The following is a 20,793-nucleotide window of genomic DNA, read 5'->3' on the forward strand; positions in this document are numbered from 1 at the left end:
TCCAAACTGTTATCCATGATAATAAACTAACCTAAACTAGATGCAAATGACAAATCAAGGAATGACAATAGAAAGAGAAACAAAAATGGAGAAGGAAATGTATGTGCAATCATCAAAATGGAAATGGACAAGTCCCTCCTTCTCATTCTGCACTCCTCCCCAACCCAGAATGTTAGGATAGACACAAAGTGCTGGAGTAACTCAGCGGGTCAGCGGGTCAGGCAGCATCTCTGGAGATAAAGGGCAGGTGACTTTTCAGATCGGAATCCTTCTTCAGACCGAAACGGTCACCCATCCTTTTTCTCCAGAGATGCTGCCCTCAGTTACTCTAGCACTTTGTGTGTCTACCTTCTGTATAAACCAGCACCTGCAGTTCCTTTCTATACAGAATGTTAGGAAATGTTCTGCCCAGCAGAGCTTCACTTGACTGAGAACAGCAGCTGTCCTGAAAGCAAACATCTGAAGAATTGCAACCCGATAATTAAATTTTAAACATTTCCAGGATATGGGAAGGTGTCAATTCATCAAATAAATGTTCCTCCCACTGGTTCTCAACTAATCCCATTTAAATTGGCTGGATTCTGAAAGTAATCAGCTGATCCACCGCTCACAGCAACCATTACTCTTTGTCAACAGGCCATTACTTTCCAGTAGAAAAGTGCCATGGTCAAGTTGTTCCTTCAGCTGAAGAAAAATTGCTTCCATCAATCATTGATTTATTATCCCATCGACCTCTTTTTAAAATTAGTGCAAAACATAGGTTGAAGACTGCGCATAGTATCTGCAATGAAAGATAAAGATCCTCATGCTCACTGGTTCTTCTCCTTCCCATTAGAAGAAAAATTGAGGCACCATTGAGAAATATGGCACCTTAGTTATTAATGGAAACATAATGTGCAGGAATAGAGCATTCCGCCTAGCTAGTCTGCACTGGAACATACAAAAAACCACAGTGCTGGAGTAACTCAGCGGGTCAAGCAGCCACTCTGGAGAATGTGTATATGTGATGTTTCAGGTCAGGATCCTACTTCAATCTAACATCGTCTATCAATGTTCTCCAGAGATGCTACCTGACTTGCTGAGTTACTCCAGCACTTTGTGACTTTTTGTAAACCAGCATCTGCAGTTCCTTGCGTCCAAAGAGATGTACAACACAGGAAGAGGCCCTTCAGCCCACAATGTCTGTGCTGAACATGACGCCAAAATAAACTAATCTCACCTGCTTGCAAATGATCCATGCCTCTCCATTCCCTGCACTACCACTTCTGCTCTGCAAATAAATCTGTCATTATAACTCTCTATTTTCTTCTCACTCAGTTTTATGTCTGGGCTCCTGTTAAATGTATCAATACCAAACCAAACTCTGAGCAAGGAAAATTTATTTTGCCTTTCCTGCTGTATATTTTAGTGAACACCACCCCATTCACGACAACTACATGTAAATGGTCATGAGTTGTCGAGTTAGTTGGAAGTCAATTGCACGAAGGACAAACATATTAGAGTGATATAATCACGTGCAAGATTGGTAATGGAGTCATTAATAACACTTGACCCAATTGATTGAACTTGTTTAGAAACAAGGAATTGATGATGCTGGTTTACAATCCAGACTTGGAAGAAGGGTCCTAACCCGAAACATTACCTATCCATGTTCTCCAGAGATGCTGCTGACCTGCTGAGTTTCTCCAGCACATTGTGTCTTTGATCAAACTAGTTCATGCTGTTGTTTTGTACATTACATGTCTCCAGGGATAATGTTACTGTGTTTAATTCATGCCCATGATTCCAGCATCTGAAGTCTGTGTGTCCCTTTTATTGAATTTTACTTGAGTTGATTTTTTGTTCCATCGCTGGGTGTGTACAGGGGAATACTGCGAACCAGGATTTTCCACACATTTTCTGCAAGGCTACAGAATTATTGGCATTCATTTATTGGATGGTTCTACTGAATCAATGGAGGTGCATTTACCTTCTGCAAGTAAAGAATCATGCCTCTGAGCACGGCGTAAAATGTCTTCCAACCTCTTTTTCCCCTCGGAGCTGCATGGAGGAAAAACAGACACATGTAGGAATCAGACAGAGGAGTGAGTTTCAGAGGCTATGCAAATATCATTGGTATAGCGTTACTAATATTAACAAGATGTGCTTGACTAGTCCTTACAGGAATAGATCCATAACACTCTGTAAACAAAAGGGCGGCCCAGTGGCGCAGCAGTAGAGTTGTTGCCTTACAGTGCCAGAGATCCGGGTTTGATTCTGATTACGGGTGCTGTCTGTATGGAATTTGTACGTTTTCCCTGTGACCACGTTGGTTTTCTCTGGCTGCTCCGGTTTCCTCCCACATTCCAAAGACATACAGGTTTGTAGGTTAATCGGTGTCCATAAAAATTGGGAAATTGTCCCTAGTGCGTATGGTAGTGCTAGTGTACGGGGTGGTCGGCTTGGACTCGGTGGACCGATGGGCCTGATTCTGCGCTGTATCTCTAAAATCTAAATGGATGGTTGGAAGTGATATATTTTTTAAACTGCCTCATTAATTAACAAGTATACAACATAAGTTAAAAAAAGCAACACAAAAGTAAACAGCTGCATACGTGTAATAAGAACCCACAAAGGGCTGGAGTAAAACTCAGCGAGCTAGGCTGTATCCAGGGAGGATATGGATAGGTGACGTTTCAGGTCAGGATCCTTCAGATTGAATGTAGTAGGGAGATCCTGACCCAAAACAACACCTGTCCATGTCCTCCAGAGATGTTGCCTGGCCTACTGAGTTACTCCAGCACTTTTGTGTTTTAAACAAAAAATAAACTAGCATCTGCAGATCCTTGTATCTGCTTGGTGTTAGTTAGCTTTGAGCAGGATTACCAAGGATGACATAGAGTTAGACACAGTCATTCACGAAATCCAGCATTAAAGCATCAAATGTAATTCTCAAAGTTATTTCATGTCTTTAAATTTGTACAAATCTATCCAAATAACCTTAACTGTGATGTCATAGCTCCATTGCCAATTTAAGGAGTATTGGCAAACTAGAATAAAGACAGCAAATCAGATAAGACCTTTATCGTCAGAGGTGGGCAAGCCTGATGGATATTGACTTGCACACACTGAATGATTACAGGATGAGTACTAGCTCATCCTAAATCTACATTTCATGCTGCCTCAGCAAGGCAACCATCATAAACAATGACAAATCTCACTCTGGCCAGTCCCTCTACTCCCCTCTCCCATTAGGCAAGAGGTATATAAGTGTAAAAACGCAGAGCTCCAGATTCAGGGACAGTTTCGTCCCAGCCATTATCAGGCAAGTAAACCATCCTATCAACAACTAGAAAGCGGTCCTGACCTACCAACATATATCTCATTGAAGACCCTCAGACGATCTTTTATCAGATTTTACTGGACTTTGGCTTGCATTAAACATTCTACCCTTTATCCTGTATGTGTACACTATGGACAGCTTGATTGTAATCCTGTACAGTAGTCTCTCCGCTGATTGGAAAGCACACAACAAAAACTGTGTTTTATTGTGCCTTACAACATTGCCTTACAAACAAACAGCTGCATGCATGTAAAAAAACACAAAGTGCTGGAGTAACTCAGCAAGCCAGGCAGCAGCCTGAGACGACATGGATGGGTGACGTTTCAGGTCAGGATCCGTCAGGCTGAATGTAGTAGGGAGAATCCCGACCCAAAACAATGCCAATCCATGTCCTCCAGAGATCTTGCCTGGCCTGCTGACCTCCTCCAGCACTTTTATTATTTTTTTTGTAAACCAGCATCGTGACAATAAACTGAACTGAACTAAACTAAAAAATTGCTTGTGATGCCCCCAATTTCCTTGAGCATTATATATCTCACTAAATATTTCTGAATCACAGTCAAAGAGAGTAGCACACAAATTGACTGCATTAAAGGCTTTCTGTCACAGACCCTCCAAAGGAATGCCTTTGCACTGGCTAACCATTGCTGCCATGCTCCAAATTTGCATTAAAATACAGATCCATATTAATGGAGCCTAATTTGTTTCCTGGCCTCTCTTACACCAAGTCTCTCACTCAAAAGATACGCAGATGGCCAGAAATCTATTCAATAAAGTTGCCTTATATCTTTTCAGCTGTGTGTGGCCTTTGCTCTAATAATGGTAATTCAAAAAAATATCGATTTCTCAAAGAAAAGTGAGCTTCTGGTATTTAAAAAAAATCAGAAAATGGATCCTGGCAAGCAATAGCAATTTGGCAAAGACACCAAGTACCAACTCAAAGTGTTGACCACGAGGGTTCTAGACCTACGAGGTGGGACAGGTCAGTCAGTCATCACTTTGCGTTTCCAGGGCTGACTGCTCAGAAAAGGTGGCGTGGAATTTACAGGATCGGTTGACATAGGCTGAGCTAAAAACTGGAAAGGCTCAGCAGGTCAGGCAGCATGCGCGGAGAAAGAATCAAGAGTTAATGTTCCAAGGTGGTGACTTTTTAATAAAAACTTGGAAAATATTATATATATATATATACAAAGGACGGTTTAAGACATGGTGAAGGCAGCTGTAAATCTGTTTTCTGTATTCTCGTTTCTAGCCTGTAACTCTTGCTCTCTTAACCGATGCTGTCGGATTTGCTGAGCATTTCCGGAATTTTCTACTGTTACTTCTGAATTTTAGGTAATTTTATTACAATTGACACTGCTTTCAAAGGGTCAAAGCCCTACCTGTTGTAAGGCCGAACAACTGGGATATGGAGGGGCATTAGACACAAAGTGCTGGAGTAACTCAGTGGGGTCAGGCAGCATCTCTGGAGAAAAGGAACAGTTGGCGTTTCGGGTCGGGACCCTTCTTCAGACCGAGGGAAATGGAGGGGAGTGTTGGGTTCCAAATGGGAGTGGGTTTCAAGGTGAAGATGGGAAAGGAGAAAGTAATCATCAAAGATATCGTGCGTTGGGTACTGATGCTAAGACGATGAAGAATGATTTTTTTTACATTTGGACCAAACGGTATTTCTGGACTCTTTGCTTTGTTTATTATATCAAATGTAAAGAACCCAGTGGAAAAATAAATAAACATTACTTTAAAGAGAAATTCAATGAGTCCTATACTGAGCAGATATGTTTCCCTCTGATAAATCATCATTAATATTCCCACAAGCCAAATCTCGAAATTTTACATTCACATAGTGATGGACCAACTTAAAAATTGAGGATTGTCCATTTGCAGCAGGTATATTGTCTCTGCAATTATTCGTGGAAGCAAGTATACTTCATAGCACATGTATGAGGATCTTGTGCAGAAGTAAAAACACCTCCTCCAACGTCATCTATTGTACCTGCTGTTCCAAGTGTGGTCTCCTATGTATCAGCGAGACCAAGCGCAGGCTCGGCCATCGTTTCACTGAACACCTCCGCTCAGTCCGCTTAAACCTACCTAATCTCCCAGTTGCCAAACACTTTAACTCCCCATCCCATTCCCTTTCTGACCTTTCAGTCCTGGGCCTCCTCCACTTTCCACCATAAATTGGAGGAACAGCACCTCATATTTTGCTTGGGCAGCTTACATGCCAGTGGTATTATTGACTTCTCTAAGTTCAAGTAACCCTTGCTTTCCCTCCCCCTTCCTAGTTTTCTGACCAGTCTGACTGTTCCCCTGATTAAATGTTATCTCTGTATGCTTTGTTGTCGCCTTCTTCCAGCTAACAACTATACTTTCCTTGATCTCCATTCTCTTTGATGTCTCATTTTCACACCTTACACTTCCTTATCTCTATGTCTCCCTCTCCCCTGACTCTCAGTCTGAAAAAGGATTCCGACCCGATACGTCACCCATTCGTTCTATCCAGAGATGCTGCCTGTCCCGCTGAGTTACTCCAGTATTTTGTGTCTATCTTCGGTGTAGACCAGCATCAGCAGTTCCTTCCCAAACATTAAGAACATAAGTTCTAGTCTCTGTAGAATTGTATTGCTGTTGGAGACAGATTCTTCAAAATCCTTCTTATTGCATTCCATTTTCATGGCCAAAAATAATAAAGCTTCATTAGGACAATTTGTGCTTTAGCTTCTGGCTCCTGAAATCAAGCCTCATCCTCTTTGTGTACTTGAGGAAGAATGACCGAAAAGTCTGTATGTTCATACAGCATGCCAACAGGTAACACTCACAAGGGAGCATCTTTCATATGGTATCAAAACAAACTATTAGTACTTTGTGTTAAGGTGCTGCATTAAAATCATTTTACATTGCAAAAATAATGAGAAGTGTAAGTAGTTTATCAGGACACTTATTTCAAATTACTATGGCTTTTGTTTCGTTGGATATTCCACAGATAAAGGAATATTTATGGTAACAAAGTGAATGTCTGATGCAGATTTGAGTCCATTTTGCAAATGGGCAACCAGACTGGGACTAATTCTTCCCAGTAGTTTAGTTTTGTTTAGTTTAGAGATACAGCATGGAAATAAGGCCGACACAAAATCCTGGAGTAACTCAGCGGGTCAGGCAGTATCTCTGGAGAGAAGGAATGGGTGATGTTTCGGGTCGAGACCCTTCTTCAGACTGATGTCAGGGGAGGGGGTGGGACAAAGATAGGGTGTAGTCGGAGACAGGAAGACTAGTGGGAGAACTGGGAAGGGGGAGGGGATACAGAGGGAAAGCAGGGACTATCTGAAGTTAGAGAACTCAATGTCCATACCGTTGGGGTGCAAACTACCCAAGCAAAATATGAGGTGCTGTTCCTCCATTTTGCACTGGGCCTCACTCTGACAAAGGAGGAGGCCCAGGGCAGAAAGGTCAGATTTGGAATGGGAGGGGGAGTTGAAGTGCTGAGCTACCGGGAGATCAGGTTGGTTAAGACGGACTGAGCGGAGGTGTTCAGCGAAATGATCGCCGAGCCTCCTTTTGGTCTCGCCGATGTAGAGAAGTTGACATCTGGAACAGCAGATACAGTAGGTGAGGTTGGAGGAGGTGCAGGTGAACCTTTGCCTCACCCGGAAAGACTGTTTGGGTCCTTGGATGGTGTTGAGGGGGGAGGTAAAGGGACAGGTCATTCGGCTCACCAAGCCTGTGCCAACCAACGATCCCCCAGACAGGTGGCTGTGGTGGCCAAGTCAATGGATATTTTTCAGGCGGAGATTGACAGATTTCTGATTAGTAAGTGTCAGGGATTATGGGGAAAAGGCAGAAGAATGGGGTTGAGAGAGAAAGATAGATCAGCCATGATTGAATGGGGGCGTAGACTTGAGGGGCCGAATAGCATAATTCTGCACTTATAACTTATGAACTAGTTCTATCCTTCATACCAGGGACAATTTTACAGAAGCCAATTAACCTACAAACCTGCACAACTTTGGAATGTGGGAGGAAACCAGAGCACCCAGAGAAAATCCACGTGGTCACAGGAAGAATGTACACACTCCGTACAGACAGTGCCCGTAGTCAGGATTGAATCCGGGTGTCTGGTGCTGGAAGGCAGCAGCTCAGCCGCTGTGCCATTGTGCCTCCCAGTACAGTACATTGATTTCTTCCCTGGAATGAGCAGTTTTCTTATGTGAAGAGAGCGAGCATAGAATGAGGAGAGTCAGTAAGCATTGCAACCCCTTTTTTAAAAGATAAACACAAAAGGAATTGGAGGGAATACAAGATTATTTTTCCCTTGTTCTTAAACATAGGATTTTGGGAGAAGCAGATGCCAAAGGACTTGAAATATATATTTGAAAAGGAAAATTTACATGGGGGGGGGGGGGGCGGGGGTAAGAGAAGAAAGGTTGTGTGTAATCGGATAAGATTTTCAAAGAGCCTGCGGAGACTGGAGGGACTGATTAGCCTCTGTCCCTCAATAAGTGAGCGATTAATTGGCTTTATGCCTTGCAGAAATGATTGTGCTCTCAGGAAACCATAAATTAATCCCACTAAGGTTTTTCAAATTCACAGACAAAGACATTACGGCACCTCTGTGAGGAAACAAATTAACTTATAATAATGACACAGCTTTAAAGTAAGCAGAGAAAGAGCCATGGAGAAATAACCTCTGGTCAAGACTCACTTTTCTTTCCATCCATATCTGCATGAATTTTTCTAGAGAGAAAGCCAGCTTTGTATGTTTTAGCATTGGGATCCTGTGGAATGTCAAGGAACGGATTAGTGCTGGAACCAATTCGATTGCCGGTCTTGGATCCAGCATTATCTGTCTTGTTGTTAGCAAGCTCAGAGAGAGATTTCCTCAATTCCTCTTCATTTCTGGAAGACAAAAGCGGGGGAAAAAAAAGACAATTGTCAAGGGGATTGTACCACATTCTTTGCAATCCTTCCGTCTGCTAAGTAAGAGAGGCCCAAAGGAAATGGCTCTCTCATCTATCACTTGCCAGGCTTTCTCCTGCCCGCACCTCTCTTCCAGCTTTCTCTCCACCACCCCACCATAATCAGTCTGAAGAAAGGTCCCCAACTCGAAACGTCACCTATTCCTGTTCTCCAGAGAAGCTGGCTGACCTGCTGAGTTACTACAGCACATTGTGACTTTTATTTTGTAAACCAGCATCTGCAGTTCCTTGCGTCTCTCGTTCTCTTGCATTTTCTTTGAAGGGTTGGGCCACTCTGTATATCAATGTGCTCAACCCGATACAATAAAAAACCAAAATGCAACAAAAAACTAAAATAAAAACAGAAACCACTAAGAATGCATAGCATGTCAGACAACATCTAAACAAGATGTTGTATTGATGTTTCAGGTTGTAGCTCTCTACGTTGATGCTGGTTAATATGCTGGGTGTTTGTAGCATTTTCTGTTGTCTCAGACAACTGCAAAGTTATCAGGCAGGAATGTGGCATTTACACAAGGTCACATTTTATTGTTTTCCAATAGAGCAAAATCACTGTCAGATAGGATTGCCTCCTAGGATTTGAATGCTGACATTCCATTTAGCTAGTTTATAGGAATTAAATGGACTTCCAAAACCATCAATACAAGTCCACAAATGCCAGGTGGCATATTGAACTTTTCTGTTAGTATAAGTGTACCACATGTGTAACAAAAATATCATTGTGATATTTATAAAGTATGCAAAAGAAATGTAAGGTCAGATCATTCAATTCCACACATTTGATGTGCTTTGATTCCTCATTTCCAAGAACAGATAGAACAACTTATTGACTTCAACACATTGGCGGGCGGCACAGTGGTGTAGCGATGGTGTGCCTCAGAGTGCCAGAGACCCGGGTTCAATCCTGACCATGGATGCTGAATGTGCGGAGTTTGCAGAGGCCAATTAACTCTATGTTCTCCCTGTCATAGCGTGCGGTTCCTCCCAGGGTTATCAGTGAATTTGGGAAAGATGCTGAGGCAGTGCGATAGGCTTAAACTATAATTAACCTGCAATAGAATAGAGTCCTTCATATATTGTACATATTTGTCTAATCAATGCTGATGACATTATCAGCATATTGAAACTGATGATGCTTGAATATGCATCAGTTCAAGCATTTAGGGTAAGCATCAAGCATCACTTGGGGAAGCTCACATTGTATTGAGACTATTCTGTTTACCAATTAGCACAGTAGATGCTGCGTGACAATGAATAACAATGCTGTGTGACAATGCTACAAGACAGATATAGCCATATATATCTCTATATTTCTCGAAGGAATCTGAATCAGAATTAGGTAAGGCTTTTCATCTAAAGAACAAGTTCTGTTATAATTTTTTTTTAAATTATAACATATTTTTTTCCTCTAGTTTCATGTTAATATGCCGCTGCATAGAAACAGCTTTGTATGTAACTAACGATTAAACTAAGTTTTGAGTAACCATTTAACACACTCCCATTATTTTCAACGGTTACACGGTGTATTAAGTAATACAAAATGGCATCCCTTCAGTGGCAGGGACAAAACTGCAATGGGATAGAAAACAAGCATATCGCATCTTTCACATACTCCTACACTGTTTCATAATTAATGGGGTGCATTTCCAACAGAGTCAATGCAACATAGCTGCTGATTTTCAGATAGCAAGCACAGCAGTCAGAATGTCTGCTTTATTGTCTACGTATGATGGCAATCAGAATGTCTGTTTTATTGATGTCAAAATGGGGGATAAAATTAGCCAAGACAACAGAAGCATCAACTCCTATATAATGTCATGACTGCTTACATTGATTGGTTGACAGATTGATTAGAAGATTAACAAGTTTGTTGCCAGAACGTGAGGATCTGTGCTTTAGGGAGAGATTGGGCAAGCTAGGAATTTCTTTCCTTGGTGTTCAGGAGGCTGATGTATGGTAGGACGGAGCTGTTCAAAACGCACAGAGTGTTTTACCCCAGGTAGAGGATTCAAGAACCATAAGACAGAGGTTAGAGGGGAAAGATTTAATAGGAACCTGAGGGGCAACGTTTTCACTCAGAGGGTGATGGGTATGTGGAATGAGCTGCCAGTAGAGGTAGCTGAGGTAGGTACAATAACAAGATTTGAAAGATGCTTGGACAGGTACATGAGTGGTGTAGAGGGATATGGACCAAATGCAGGCAATTGGGAGCAGCTTAGATGGGGCATCTTGGTCGGCATTGATAAGTAGTGCCAATTTCAATGCTGTATGACTCCACAACTGAAAGACACAGCACGCAAACAAGCCCTTCAGTCCACCATGTCCACACTGATCATTGATCACCCATTCCACAGTAGTTCTATGTTACCCCATCTTCGCATCCACCCCCTACACACTGGGTGGCAGAGAGCTTTAATGTCTTACCCAAAGGACAGCACTTTTTTTTTTTCAATACTGCAGGGGGATTCATCAGACTGTTTAATCAGAAAACTACCGCAAAGAACCTTCTGACTCAGATGTGAGGGAGCTACCCACTGAGACACAGCAAACTCTCTGATGTCATTACAAGGCAAATGTTGTTTTTACTAATTACTTTAAACAGTGTTATTCATTTTCAGAAAATAAACCCACATCAAGTTTCAGCAACAAAAACAAATGAACTTTGAGGTAGGGGAATACTCTTTCATAATGCTGATGGAATTTGCAATGAGCCATTGGTAAATTGAGAGATCAGCGGCAGATGAAATTCCGCATTAGTGAGCATGAGGTGATTCATTTTAGTTAAAAATAAAATTGCATTAAATATTTACTCCTAGAAGTAACCTCTGCATTGCATGGGTGTTTAAAGTACGATTATCGGACATTAAAGGCAACGCAACCTTGAATTGTTCCTTAAGCTGTGTATGTGGTAGTTGAGGGCAGCATTTATTGCCCACATTAGATGGTCTGTCGGATCAAACAACGGTTTTCTCAATAACTTCAGATCGCAGTTATGAATCATGCATATTGACTTTTAGACTTTAGTGATACAATATGGAAACAGCACTTTCGGCTCACTGAGTCTGCACCGACCAGCAATCCCCACACACTAACACTGTCCGACACACTAGGGACAATTTTCATCTCCTTTTTAACCAAAGCCAATTAACGTACAGACCTGTATGTCTTTGGTGTGGGAGGAAATCGGAGCACCCAGAGAAAATCCACACAGTCACAGGGAGAACGTACAAACTCCATACAGACAGCACCCGTAGTGAGAATCGAACCCTGATCCCTGGCGCTGTAAGACAGCAGCTCTACCGCTGTGCCACTGTGACACCCTATTGCTTGTGTCTGGAACCATATACATTTCTGACCAAGAGGGCACAATTGGTCTATTTACCAAAAGGACATTGGGGACCAAACTGTTTGCAAAAAATCCGACCGCCTCTCACTTTTTATTTCCAGAATTTTAAATTACTGTGGTGGTGCTCAAAGGTTAAGAATCCTATTGGAAAAGCTAATAGCCCAGGGTTTTATTAATAGAGGCATAAAATACAAAAGTGAAAAAAATAATAATGACCAATATAAAATCTTGATGTCCTTGGTAACTGTGTGAAGTATTAAGCTCCATAGCTCAGTGGATGCATGCGTCTTTGTAGAAGGTTAACAAAGGATGTGGTACAAGAGAATACAAACAGCCCGGGCTCCTCCTCCTGAACTTGGGAAGGATTAGTGTCAAATTACTTAGGTCTGACAGAAATTCCAACAGGATTATCATTTCATCTGGAAAACAAAGGTAAAGTTAGTGGAAATCCTCCAACAGATGCAAAATGCCAAGGGATTTCATCTGAAAATTGCCCAGTGCTATCTGTCAAAAGCTTATCAGAAACTGCATGACAAATGATAGTGTTGCTATTTCTGCTCTCACTCATCTGAACTCAGGCACAATGAAACAATTTTTAATGCATACCCTGGGCTTCAATAGAAGCAAAAAGATAATTCTGTGGAACGGACTCCCTGGGGAGATGGTGAAAAAGTTAGAATTGATTCAATCAAATACAAATTACATTGATTTCCATAAGGAAACAATATTTTTGGGTGCAACCTGAGAAATTTGAGGCACGAAGTGTGATCAACATGACATCCCTTAGCAAGCTGTGCTCCAACAATGCAGTATAGATTTAAATCTTGTTTCTCTTACCGCATATGCTGCTGGATCTACTGGGTGTTACCAGAATTTTCTGTTTATATCTCAAATTTCCAGCAGCTGCAATTATCTTTTTGTTTTAGGTTCAAGTTGAATGGTAGCTGATTAGAGACGTTTAGTTTAGTGATGCACCGCGGAAGCAGGTCCTTCTGCCCACCGGGTCCGTGCCGACCAGCGATCCTTGCATATTAACACTATACCGCACACACTAGGGACAATTTTTCCATTTACATAGCCAATTAACTTGCAAACCTGTACGTCATTGGAGTGTGGGAGGATACCGAAGATCTCGGAGAAAAGCCAGGCAGGTCACAGGGAGAACGTACAGACTCCGTACAGACAGCTCCCGTAGTCGGGATCGAACCCGGGTCTCCGATGCTTAAGTGCTGTAAGGCAGCAACTCTACCGCTGCACCACCGTGCCACATGGAGAGAAAAAATAGGTGGTCTACAACTCACATAAGTTCCGTAAGATTGAATTTTTATTCATCCTCAAGTTTCTCTTACCCAAATTGCCGTAATGAAGTAATATAACGTGCATTGGTCACATTCACTCCCGTATAACGTAATGTTAAATTCTATCTCAGTGACAAACCCAGAGTGGTATAGAAAATTTCAAACTAATACATCACTGGATACATATAAATGGAGGCCAGCAGAATCCTAGCAACAAGGAGCAGCTGAGACTGAAGGGGCAACTGAACCATCCTATCAACAACTAGAGGGTGGTCCTGAGCTACAATCTACCTCATTGGAGACCCTTGGACTATGTTTAGTTGGATTTTACTGAACTTTATCTAGCACTAAACGTTATTCCCTTTATCATGTATTTGTACACTGTGGATGGTTGGATCATAATCATGTATAGTGTTTCCGATTACTGGTTAGCACGCAACAAAAGCTTTGCACTGTACATCGCTGCATGTGACAATAAACTAAACCAAACTCAAGTTCCAAATACACAAAATTTAAAATGTCATAATGTTGCATATTTCTCTGCCTGCAAATGATGATGGCTTCACGTTCGACCTTTAATGAATACTGACTGCTCATCTTAAATCACCTGGGCCAGTACTCTATACTTCTTTGAATATAAATTAGAATAAACAGACAACATTTCATAAAGGAGAGGCATGAATGGTGGGTCATTCATTTGGAGGTGGTAAAAACATTGTAGTAATGATAGAAGACAGCATTATTTGGGGATGTTTACTGTTACATAACAAGAGAGTGAATAAGATAAATGTTGGTCTCTTAGAGAACAAGAAGGTAGAAGTAATAGTGAGAAATAAGGTAAGGGCAGTACATTTTTAAAACATGTTCTGTCTGTCTTCATGGTACAAGGCAGTAAGCATCACATAATTGTAGAAAATTGGGTTGTGGAGTGTTGTTGGAGTAATATAAAACAATCACCACATCAACAAAAGGCAAGAGGCAAACTAATGGAACTAAAAGCTGACAAGTCCACAGAACTGGATGGCTGGATGACTGGACAGTGGATAATTGGTATTAGTAAGTGCAATGTAATTTGGTTTCCAAAATGTACTTGGTAAGGTGCCACATGAAAGATTACTGCATAAGCTCACAGCAGAGGGGTTAATTTAGAGGAACAGCTACAAACAGTCAAAAGCAGTAGAAAATTCAGGTGCTGGTTTATCCCAAAGATAGATACAAGTGCTGGAGTAACTTCCAAATGGAGTAAAAGGATGTTTTTTTCTCCCCCAGAGATGCTGTGAAAATCCAGAGAAAATCCTTTTTCTCCAGAGATGCTGTCTGGCCACTGAGTTACTTCAGGACTTTGTGTCCATCTTAAGTCAAAAACAGAGTCAGGAAAAATGGGACATTTTCAAGTTAGCAAGCTTGTAACTCATGGGCACCACAATGTTGTGGTCTCAACCATAATCCATATTAATTAATGATTTAAATGAATGGACCTCGTATAGTAAAGCCAATTTCACCAATGATGAAAAGATAGGAGAGAAAGCAGTTTGTGAAAAGGACTCAGAATCTGCAGTAGGATACATGTAAGAAAATAACTGCAGATGCTGGTACAAATCGAAGGTATTTATTCACAAAATGCTGGAGTAACTCAGCAGGTCAGGCAGCATCTCAGGAGGGAAGGAATGGGTGACGTTTCGGGTCGAGACCCTTCTTCAGACTGAAGAAGGGTCTCGACCCGAAACGTCACCCATTCCTTCTGTCCTGAGATGCTGCCTGACCTGCTGAGTTACTCCAGCATTTTGTGAATAAATACCTTTGTGCAGTAGGATACAGATAGGTTGGGTGAGTGGGCAGAAGGTTGGCCGATGGTGTATTATGTGGTGAAACATGGTTATGCACTCTGACAGGAAGAATAGAAGAATATAACATTGTTTAAATGTGAGATTTGACACAGTGCTGCAGTTCAGGGGACCTGGATGTCTTCAAACACAAAATCAGGGCCAGCAACAGGTGATCAAGAAAGGGTGAAGCCCATAATGGTCCATTGTTGACTGGGGATGAGATGATAAGGAAGGGAGTAAGGGATGTGAACAGTGGAACTGGTAGGACGACTAAGAAGCCAATTAACCTACAAACCGGTACGTCTTTGAAACGTGGGAAGAAACTGGAGCACCCGGAGAAAACGCGCGCTTGCAGGGAGAACATACAGACTCTGTACAGACAGCACCTGTAGTCAAGATAACACCCGGGTATCCATCACTGTAACTCTACCGCTGCACCCCACGCGCCCTTCCCCCCTTCCTTCCCCCCCCTTCCTTCCCCTTCCCCCGCCCCCCCCCCCCCAATATTCTAGAACATATTATAAATCTGGAGGTCTAATGTTTGTAATTGGCTTTGGGCAATTTTTAAAGTGTTGTTCACTTTTCATGAAGAGATGGGGTGCTGTAACCACTAACTGTCCATGCATGGTTTGAATCTTGTGTACACATGTACATGTATGAAATTTTGCACAAAATGTCCTTTTTGAGAAGGGGCCCGACCTGAAACATCACCGATCCATTTCTCCAGACATACTGCCTGAGCAGCTGAATTATTCAAACATTTTGTGTCATTTTTTTGTGAGTTAGCACCTGCTGTTCCTTATGTCTAAATTTCCATGAGTACATCAATGCATACAAAAAGCATGTGCACACCTGCATCCTTGAGGACACTGTTATGTGCTTTAGTGTACATTCATGATGCTATGAGTATATCTGTGTGCTTAAAATTCCATCATACAACTTCAGCATGGTTTAATTTACAGTGCTGGGTACACTGGATAGTAACCTCATTTGTACACAGGCACAGTGGCAAAAGGTAGACTTGCTCCCTAACAGCTCTGGAGACCTGTGTTTGATCCCAATTATGGATGCTATCAGACTTTAGAGATACTAGTGGAAACAGGCCCTCCAGCCCACTGAGTCTGTGTCAAGCAGTGATCAGCCCCTACACTAACACTATCCCACACATCTGGGACAATTTACAAAACCCAGTTAACCTACAACTCTGTACGCCTTGAAATGTGGGAGGAACCGGAGAAAACCCACACAGTCACAGGGAGAGTGTACAAACTCTGTACAGCAGCACCCAGAGTCAGGATTGAACCCGAGTCTCTGGTGCTGCAAGGCAGTAACTTTACCACTACACGACTGTGCCGCCCTGTGCTGGTTGTATGGAGTTTGTAAGCTGCCCTGTGACCATGTGGGTTATCTCCAGGTGCTCTGGTTTCCTCCCACAGTCCAAAGACGTGCAGGTTTGTAGGTTCATTGGCTTCTGTAAATTGCCCCTGGTGTGTAGGATAGCATTAGTCAGTGTGAAGCCAGTGGGCTGAAGGGCTTGTTTCCATCCTGTATCTCTAAACTAAACTAAACTTGTTTATTTGAAGGAGTGGGTACAAGTGGATATGCAGCATTCCTCTGCACCAGATTATTGCCCAGGTTGTAATCCAGAATATCATCAAGAGAGAGTGAAAGACCCATGTATTGACCCTAATTCACTGCCATATATCTATATAAAACAATATATATATATATAAAACAAAAACTCATCCTGTATATTTGTGCTTATATTTGTTTTCAAAATACATTCAAAATGGTACACGATAGTACAACCATTTTAGGCCCACCTTACTCACCACTGTCCTGTGGTTCAAATGTTTATTATATTTTAAGTTTTTCACTTTTTAAACTTTAAAAAGACACTTTTAAACTTTAATAAATTTGATTGGCTCTACCACCTCCCCCCCACGTGGGGTCTGGTGCGTCCTGATTGGCTACCTCCATATTTGACGTCACAATGGGAACCCAACGGGTCCGCGCCTGCGCAGTTGGGGCCCGTTGATCTAATACTTGCGTAAGATGGCCGCTGGATCCGCGCGTGCGCAGTTGGGGGAGGGTTGCAGCTAGGAGGGGGCGGGACCCGCCCGAGTGATGGGAGTGGTGGCCATCGAGGTGGGGAGGGGGGGGTGAGGACAGCTCTCCTGCTGCTGGCCGCCGCGATGGTCGCACCGGGGCCGTGGTGAGTGGTTCCCTCTCCCTTTTCCTCTCCCCTCTCGCCCGCCCTGGGATCCGGGGGAGTTTTAAGGGGGGTTGAGGAGGGATGGAGTGGCTGAGTGTCCTCAGTTGTGTGAGGGTTGCCAGGTCCGCAGGAGAGGTTTGCACCCAACGAGGGTTGTCGTGCCCGCAGGAGAGATTTGGACCCAACAGGTCCATGCCCGTCTAGTATGAATTAAAGTTCAATGTGGTAACACCATAAGTCACGGGTGCCGACAGGACATTTTCCCATGATGCCTTAGCCCTGTGAGAGGGACAGTGACGGAAAGGTATGTTGGCTCACTAATACTACAAGTTCCTGGGTGAAAAGTCAATATCAGCAGGAAACTTTGTATTCATACAGTCGCATCTTAAAGTAGGTTAAATAACATGCTCGCTTCATTCTTAGATACCTCTGACTCTTCAAACGCTGCTAAGGAATATGAAGACCCTCAACTTTATGGTACTATTAACTTGAGAGGTTTACAAGACAATTTATTGCTAATACTTTGAATTTTTAGAGTGCAGTCACTGTTGCAATTAATGTTTTAGTGTTATGCACCATGCATCACTTCCATTACTTCCCCAGTAAAAAAATAACAATGTGCAATAGCGAGGCTCGATTCTGATATTTTTTGTCATTTATTCCAATACAATTTAATCTTGTTTTATTATAAATCACTACAATTGGGTCTGGTGAAAGAAAGAAATTTGATCTGCTCTGTGATATGAACTCAAGCAAGCATTCATTTATTTTTGATAAGTCTCCACTGATATCGTCAATCTCATTATATGAAAGAAGATTATTATATTCAGGACATTACTTAATGTTTTTCAGCTTGATGATTGACCGTGGACACCATATCTGATTTTTGAACCTTTTGCTCCAGAGCTAATACATCTCTGGTCTGTTCTATCTTTCCAATCTACGCTGCACAGATAACACTGGGGCACTCTCAACCCCGGCTACTCATACAATGAAACCATATGTTTAAAGAAAAATCTAATTACAACCCAACTACAAGGCTCATCAGAGAGATAAAATAGGGCAGATGCTCGGCCCTTTCAACCAGCATCAAAACAAATATTTTAAAATGCATTTCCTCTTCAGGTAGCCATTTGTTTGCATGTAGACTTAGATTTGTTTTGCACTGTTTTCGCTGATAATGGAAACTGCCAATGTAAACTTGTCACATTACAATTAAGTGGTGGTACAAATCCACTACTGGCAGGCGGGTGTAATTACAGTACAACACCTTTCCTCAGCTACTTCTATTCTAAACATGGTCAGGGATTTACAATGGATTTTAAAAAAATGATCGGGACAGACCAGAATAAGTTTTTAACTATGACAAATTTGCATCCTTACACCATAGTTTAATAAGGTCCTCACAAGAAGTGGAATTGAAGACCTGTACCTTCACTTTGATATCTGCTAAATGTCCATATATATATACTAATTTCTGCTTGCTGGTATTGGTAAAAAAAATCATTTTCTGCCTATATTAATAGAGCATGGCAGTAGGATAGCCATATCCTCCTACCATCAGTATGAAGAAGGATCCCGAACCAAAATGTCGCCTGTCCATTCCCTCCCCAGATGCTGCCTGATCTGCTGAGTTGCTGCCTTACAGCGCTTGTGGTGCTGGAGACCTGGGTTCTCCCTGTGGCCGCGTGGGTTTTCTCCAAGATCTTCGGTTTCCTCCCACACTCCAAAGACGTACAGGTATGTTGGTTAATTGGCTTGGTGTAAATGTAAATTGACCCCAGTGTGTGTAGAATAGTGTTAATGTGTGGGAATTGCTGGTCGGTGCGGACTCAGTGGGCCGAAGGGCCTGTTTCTATGCTGTATCTCCAAACAAAACTAAATTAAACTAGTTTATTGCTGGTAGGCATGGACTCTGTGGGCCAAAGGGTCTGTTTCCAATCTGTATCTCTAAAACCTAAACGAAAAATTATCTCTTGGTCTCTGCACTACAACACTCTCCCAGGCCCTAGCATTTATTGTGTTATTCCTGCCCTGTTTTAACCTACCAAAATCCAATACATTGTATTTATCTTAATTATACTCCATCTGCCACTCCTTGGCCCATTGGTCCAGTGGATCCAAATCCTCTTGCAAACCTTGATAGCCTTTCAGGTCAACAATTCCCTCCATTCTGCCTCTATTAAGCAGCTTGTTCCCTTCTGAGATATAATAGAGATATCAAGTTACAAGAAACATTGAGAGAGGGAGAAAGGGCAGAAGAGACACATGAACAGTAATGGGATGGAATGATTCAAGACACCAAAGGAAACAGTTACAATTTTCACAAGACGCATCCTGTTGATCAATTTAATGGTCCTCTAATATTTTCAGGCTTGGATATTATTCATCATTTTTTATAAAGCCTGTTGTGCAAAAGCACATGCATTGCATCTAACATGCCAGTAGTAAATGCAAAAAATCACTTTTTCCATACATACATGTAACAAAAGGCTCATTCTAGTCTGGCCAGGGAATTTCACACTAGAAAGTGAGCAAGGGGCAGTGAATCTTATAGTACAGTAACAGACAAAACAATATTTAAAAGGTGTGAGGGGGGATATTTGCCAGTCTGATGGAAACGTATCATTGTGATTGTGCTCTGGTAAATAAGCCAGTCACATCTTCACAATGCACTAGCATTGTCCAACATGAACCACCTTATCCGGATGCAAACAATCCTGGAGTCGTGATATTTATAACAATCTAATGAGGTGTTGGCCAAGCAGCTTAATCAGGGGTGGCACATCCCCACCGTGAGCTCATTTTAATGCCAAAAACAGCTGATGAACAGCAGGAGTATTGCTGAGAAACTGGATTCATGCATGCTTTTTTTTAACAAGCAAATTAAGCAAAATAAGTGACTGAAGACGGGTTAGGGTGTGCTCGTGATGTTTCTGGGGAAATTGGCATCCATCGGGAAATTGGATCGGGCAGTTTTGTGCACAATTCCATTTATTACATCTGATGAATCGCAACAATGTCAGTTGTTTGAAATACTTGTGCTGTCGGCTAGGGCTTTCAATGCGTCTTAAAGGGATAGTGTACAAGTATGTCTGTGGTCAGATCTGGTGCTCAGTCACATGATTTAATTCCAGATTTATTTATTTATTTGTTTGCTTTTAAGTTTCTTCAATTATTTTGTGGAATTCAAGATTTTGTCTCCAGATAAATTAATCCAGTGATTTGGCCTCCACTGCCCTCTGTGGCAGAGAATTCCACAGAGAGTTGTAAATTTGTGGAATTTTCTGCCACAGAGGGCAGTGGAGGCCAAATCACTGGATGAATATAAGAGAGAGTTCGATCGAGCTCTTGGGGCTAGTGGAATCAAGGGATATAGGGAGAAGTTGGGCACAAGTTACTGATTGTGGATGATCAACCATGATCACAATGAATGGCGGTGCTGGCTCGAAGGGCCGAATGGCCTCCTCCTGTACCTATTTTCTATGTTTCTATGTTTATCGACATCAGATATGTATCTAACAAGGTAACACCGAGTCCACAACCAACAATGCACCGTTACCTTGATCACCGTTACTTTTTTACATATCTTTCACTCATTTGTTCTGTATCTCTCTAAATTACCGTCTATATCGCTCGTTTCTCTTTCCCCTAACTCTCAGTCTGAAGAAGGGTCTCGACCCGTAACGTCACCTATTCATTTTCTCCAGAGATGCTGCCTGACCCGCTGAGTTAATCCAGGTTTTGAGTCTAACAAGGTGACTGGTTATACAGCCACACATTTCCTCCCTTCATGGCATAAATTGATAGCTG

The 20,793-nt window shown here is 42.1% G+C and overlaps 1 protein-coding gene across 3 annotated transcripts in view; it reads right to left on the minus strand.

The window, feature by feature from the left end:
* The window catches only part of psd3l (pleckstrin and Sec7 domain containing 3, like), a 296,641-nt gene that overhangs the window by 37,713 nt on the left and 238,135 nt on the right, over positions 1 to 20,793 (minus strand). For all 3 annotated transcript variants that reach the window (XM_078403848.1, XM_078403858.1, XM_078403865.1), the window contains 2 exons: positions 8,022 to 8,215; positions 1,970 to 2,040 (listed from right to left, as the gene is read on the minus strand). In XM_078403848.1, coding sequence (XP_078259974.1) covers positions 1,970 to 2,040; positions 8,022 to 8,215 — 265 coding nt within the window. The remainder of the gene's footprint in view (positions 1 to 1,969; positions 2,041 to 8,021; positions 8,216 to 20,793) is intronic.

This window comes from Rhinoraja longicauda, chromosome 1 (genome assembly GCF_053455715.1).
Source record: "Rhinoraja longicauda isolate Sanriku21f chromosome 1, sRhiLon1.1, whole genome shotgun sequence".
NCBI lineage: Eukaryota > Metazoa > Chordata > Chondrichthyes > Rajiformes > Arhynchobatidae > Rhinoraja > Rhinoraja longicauda.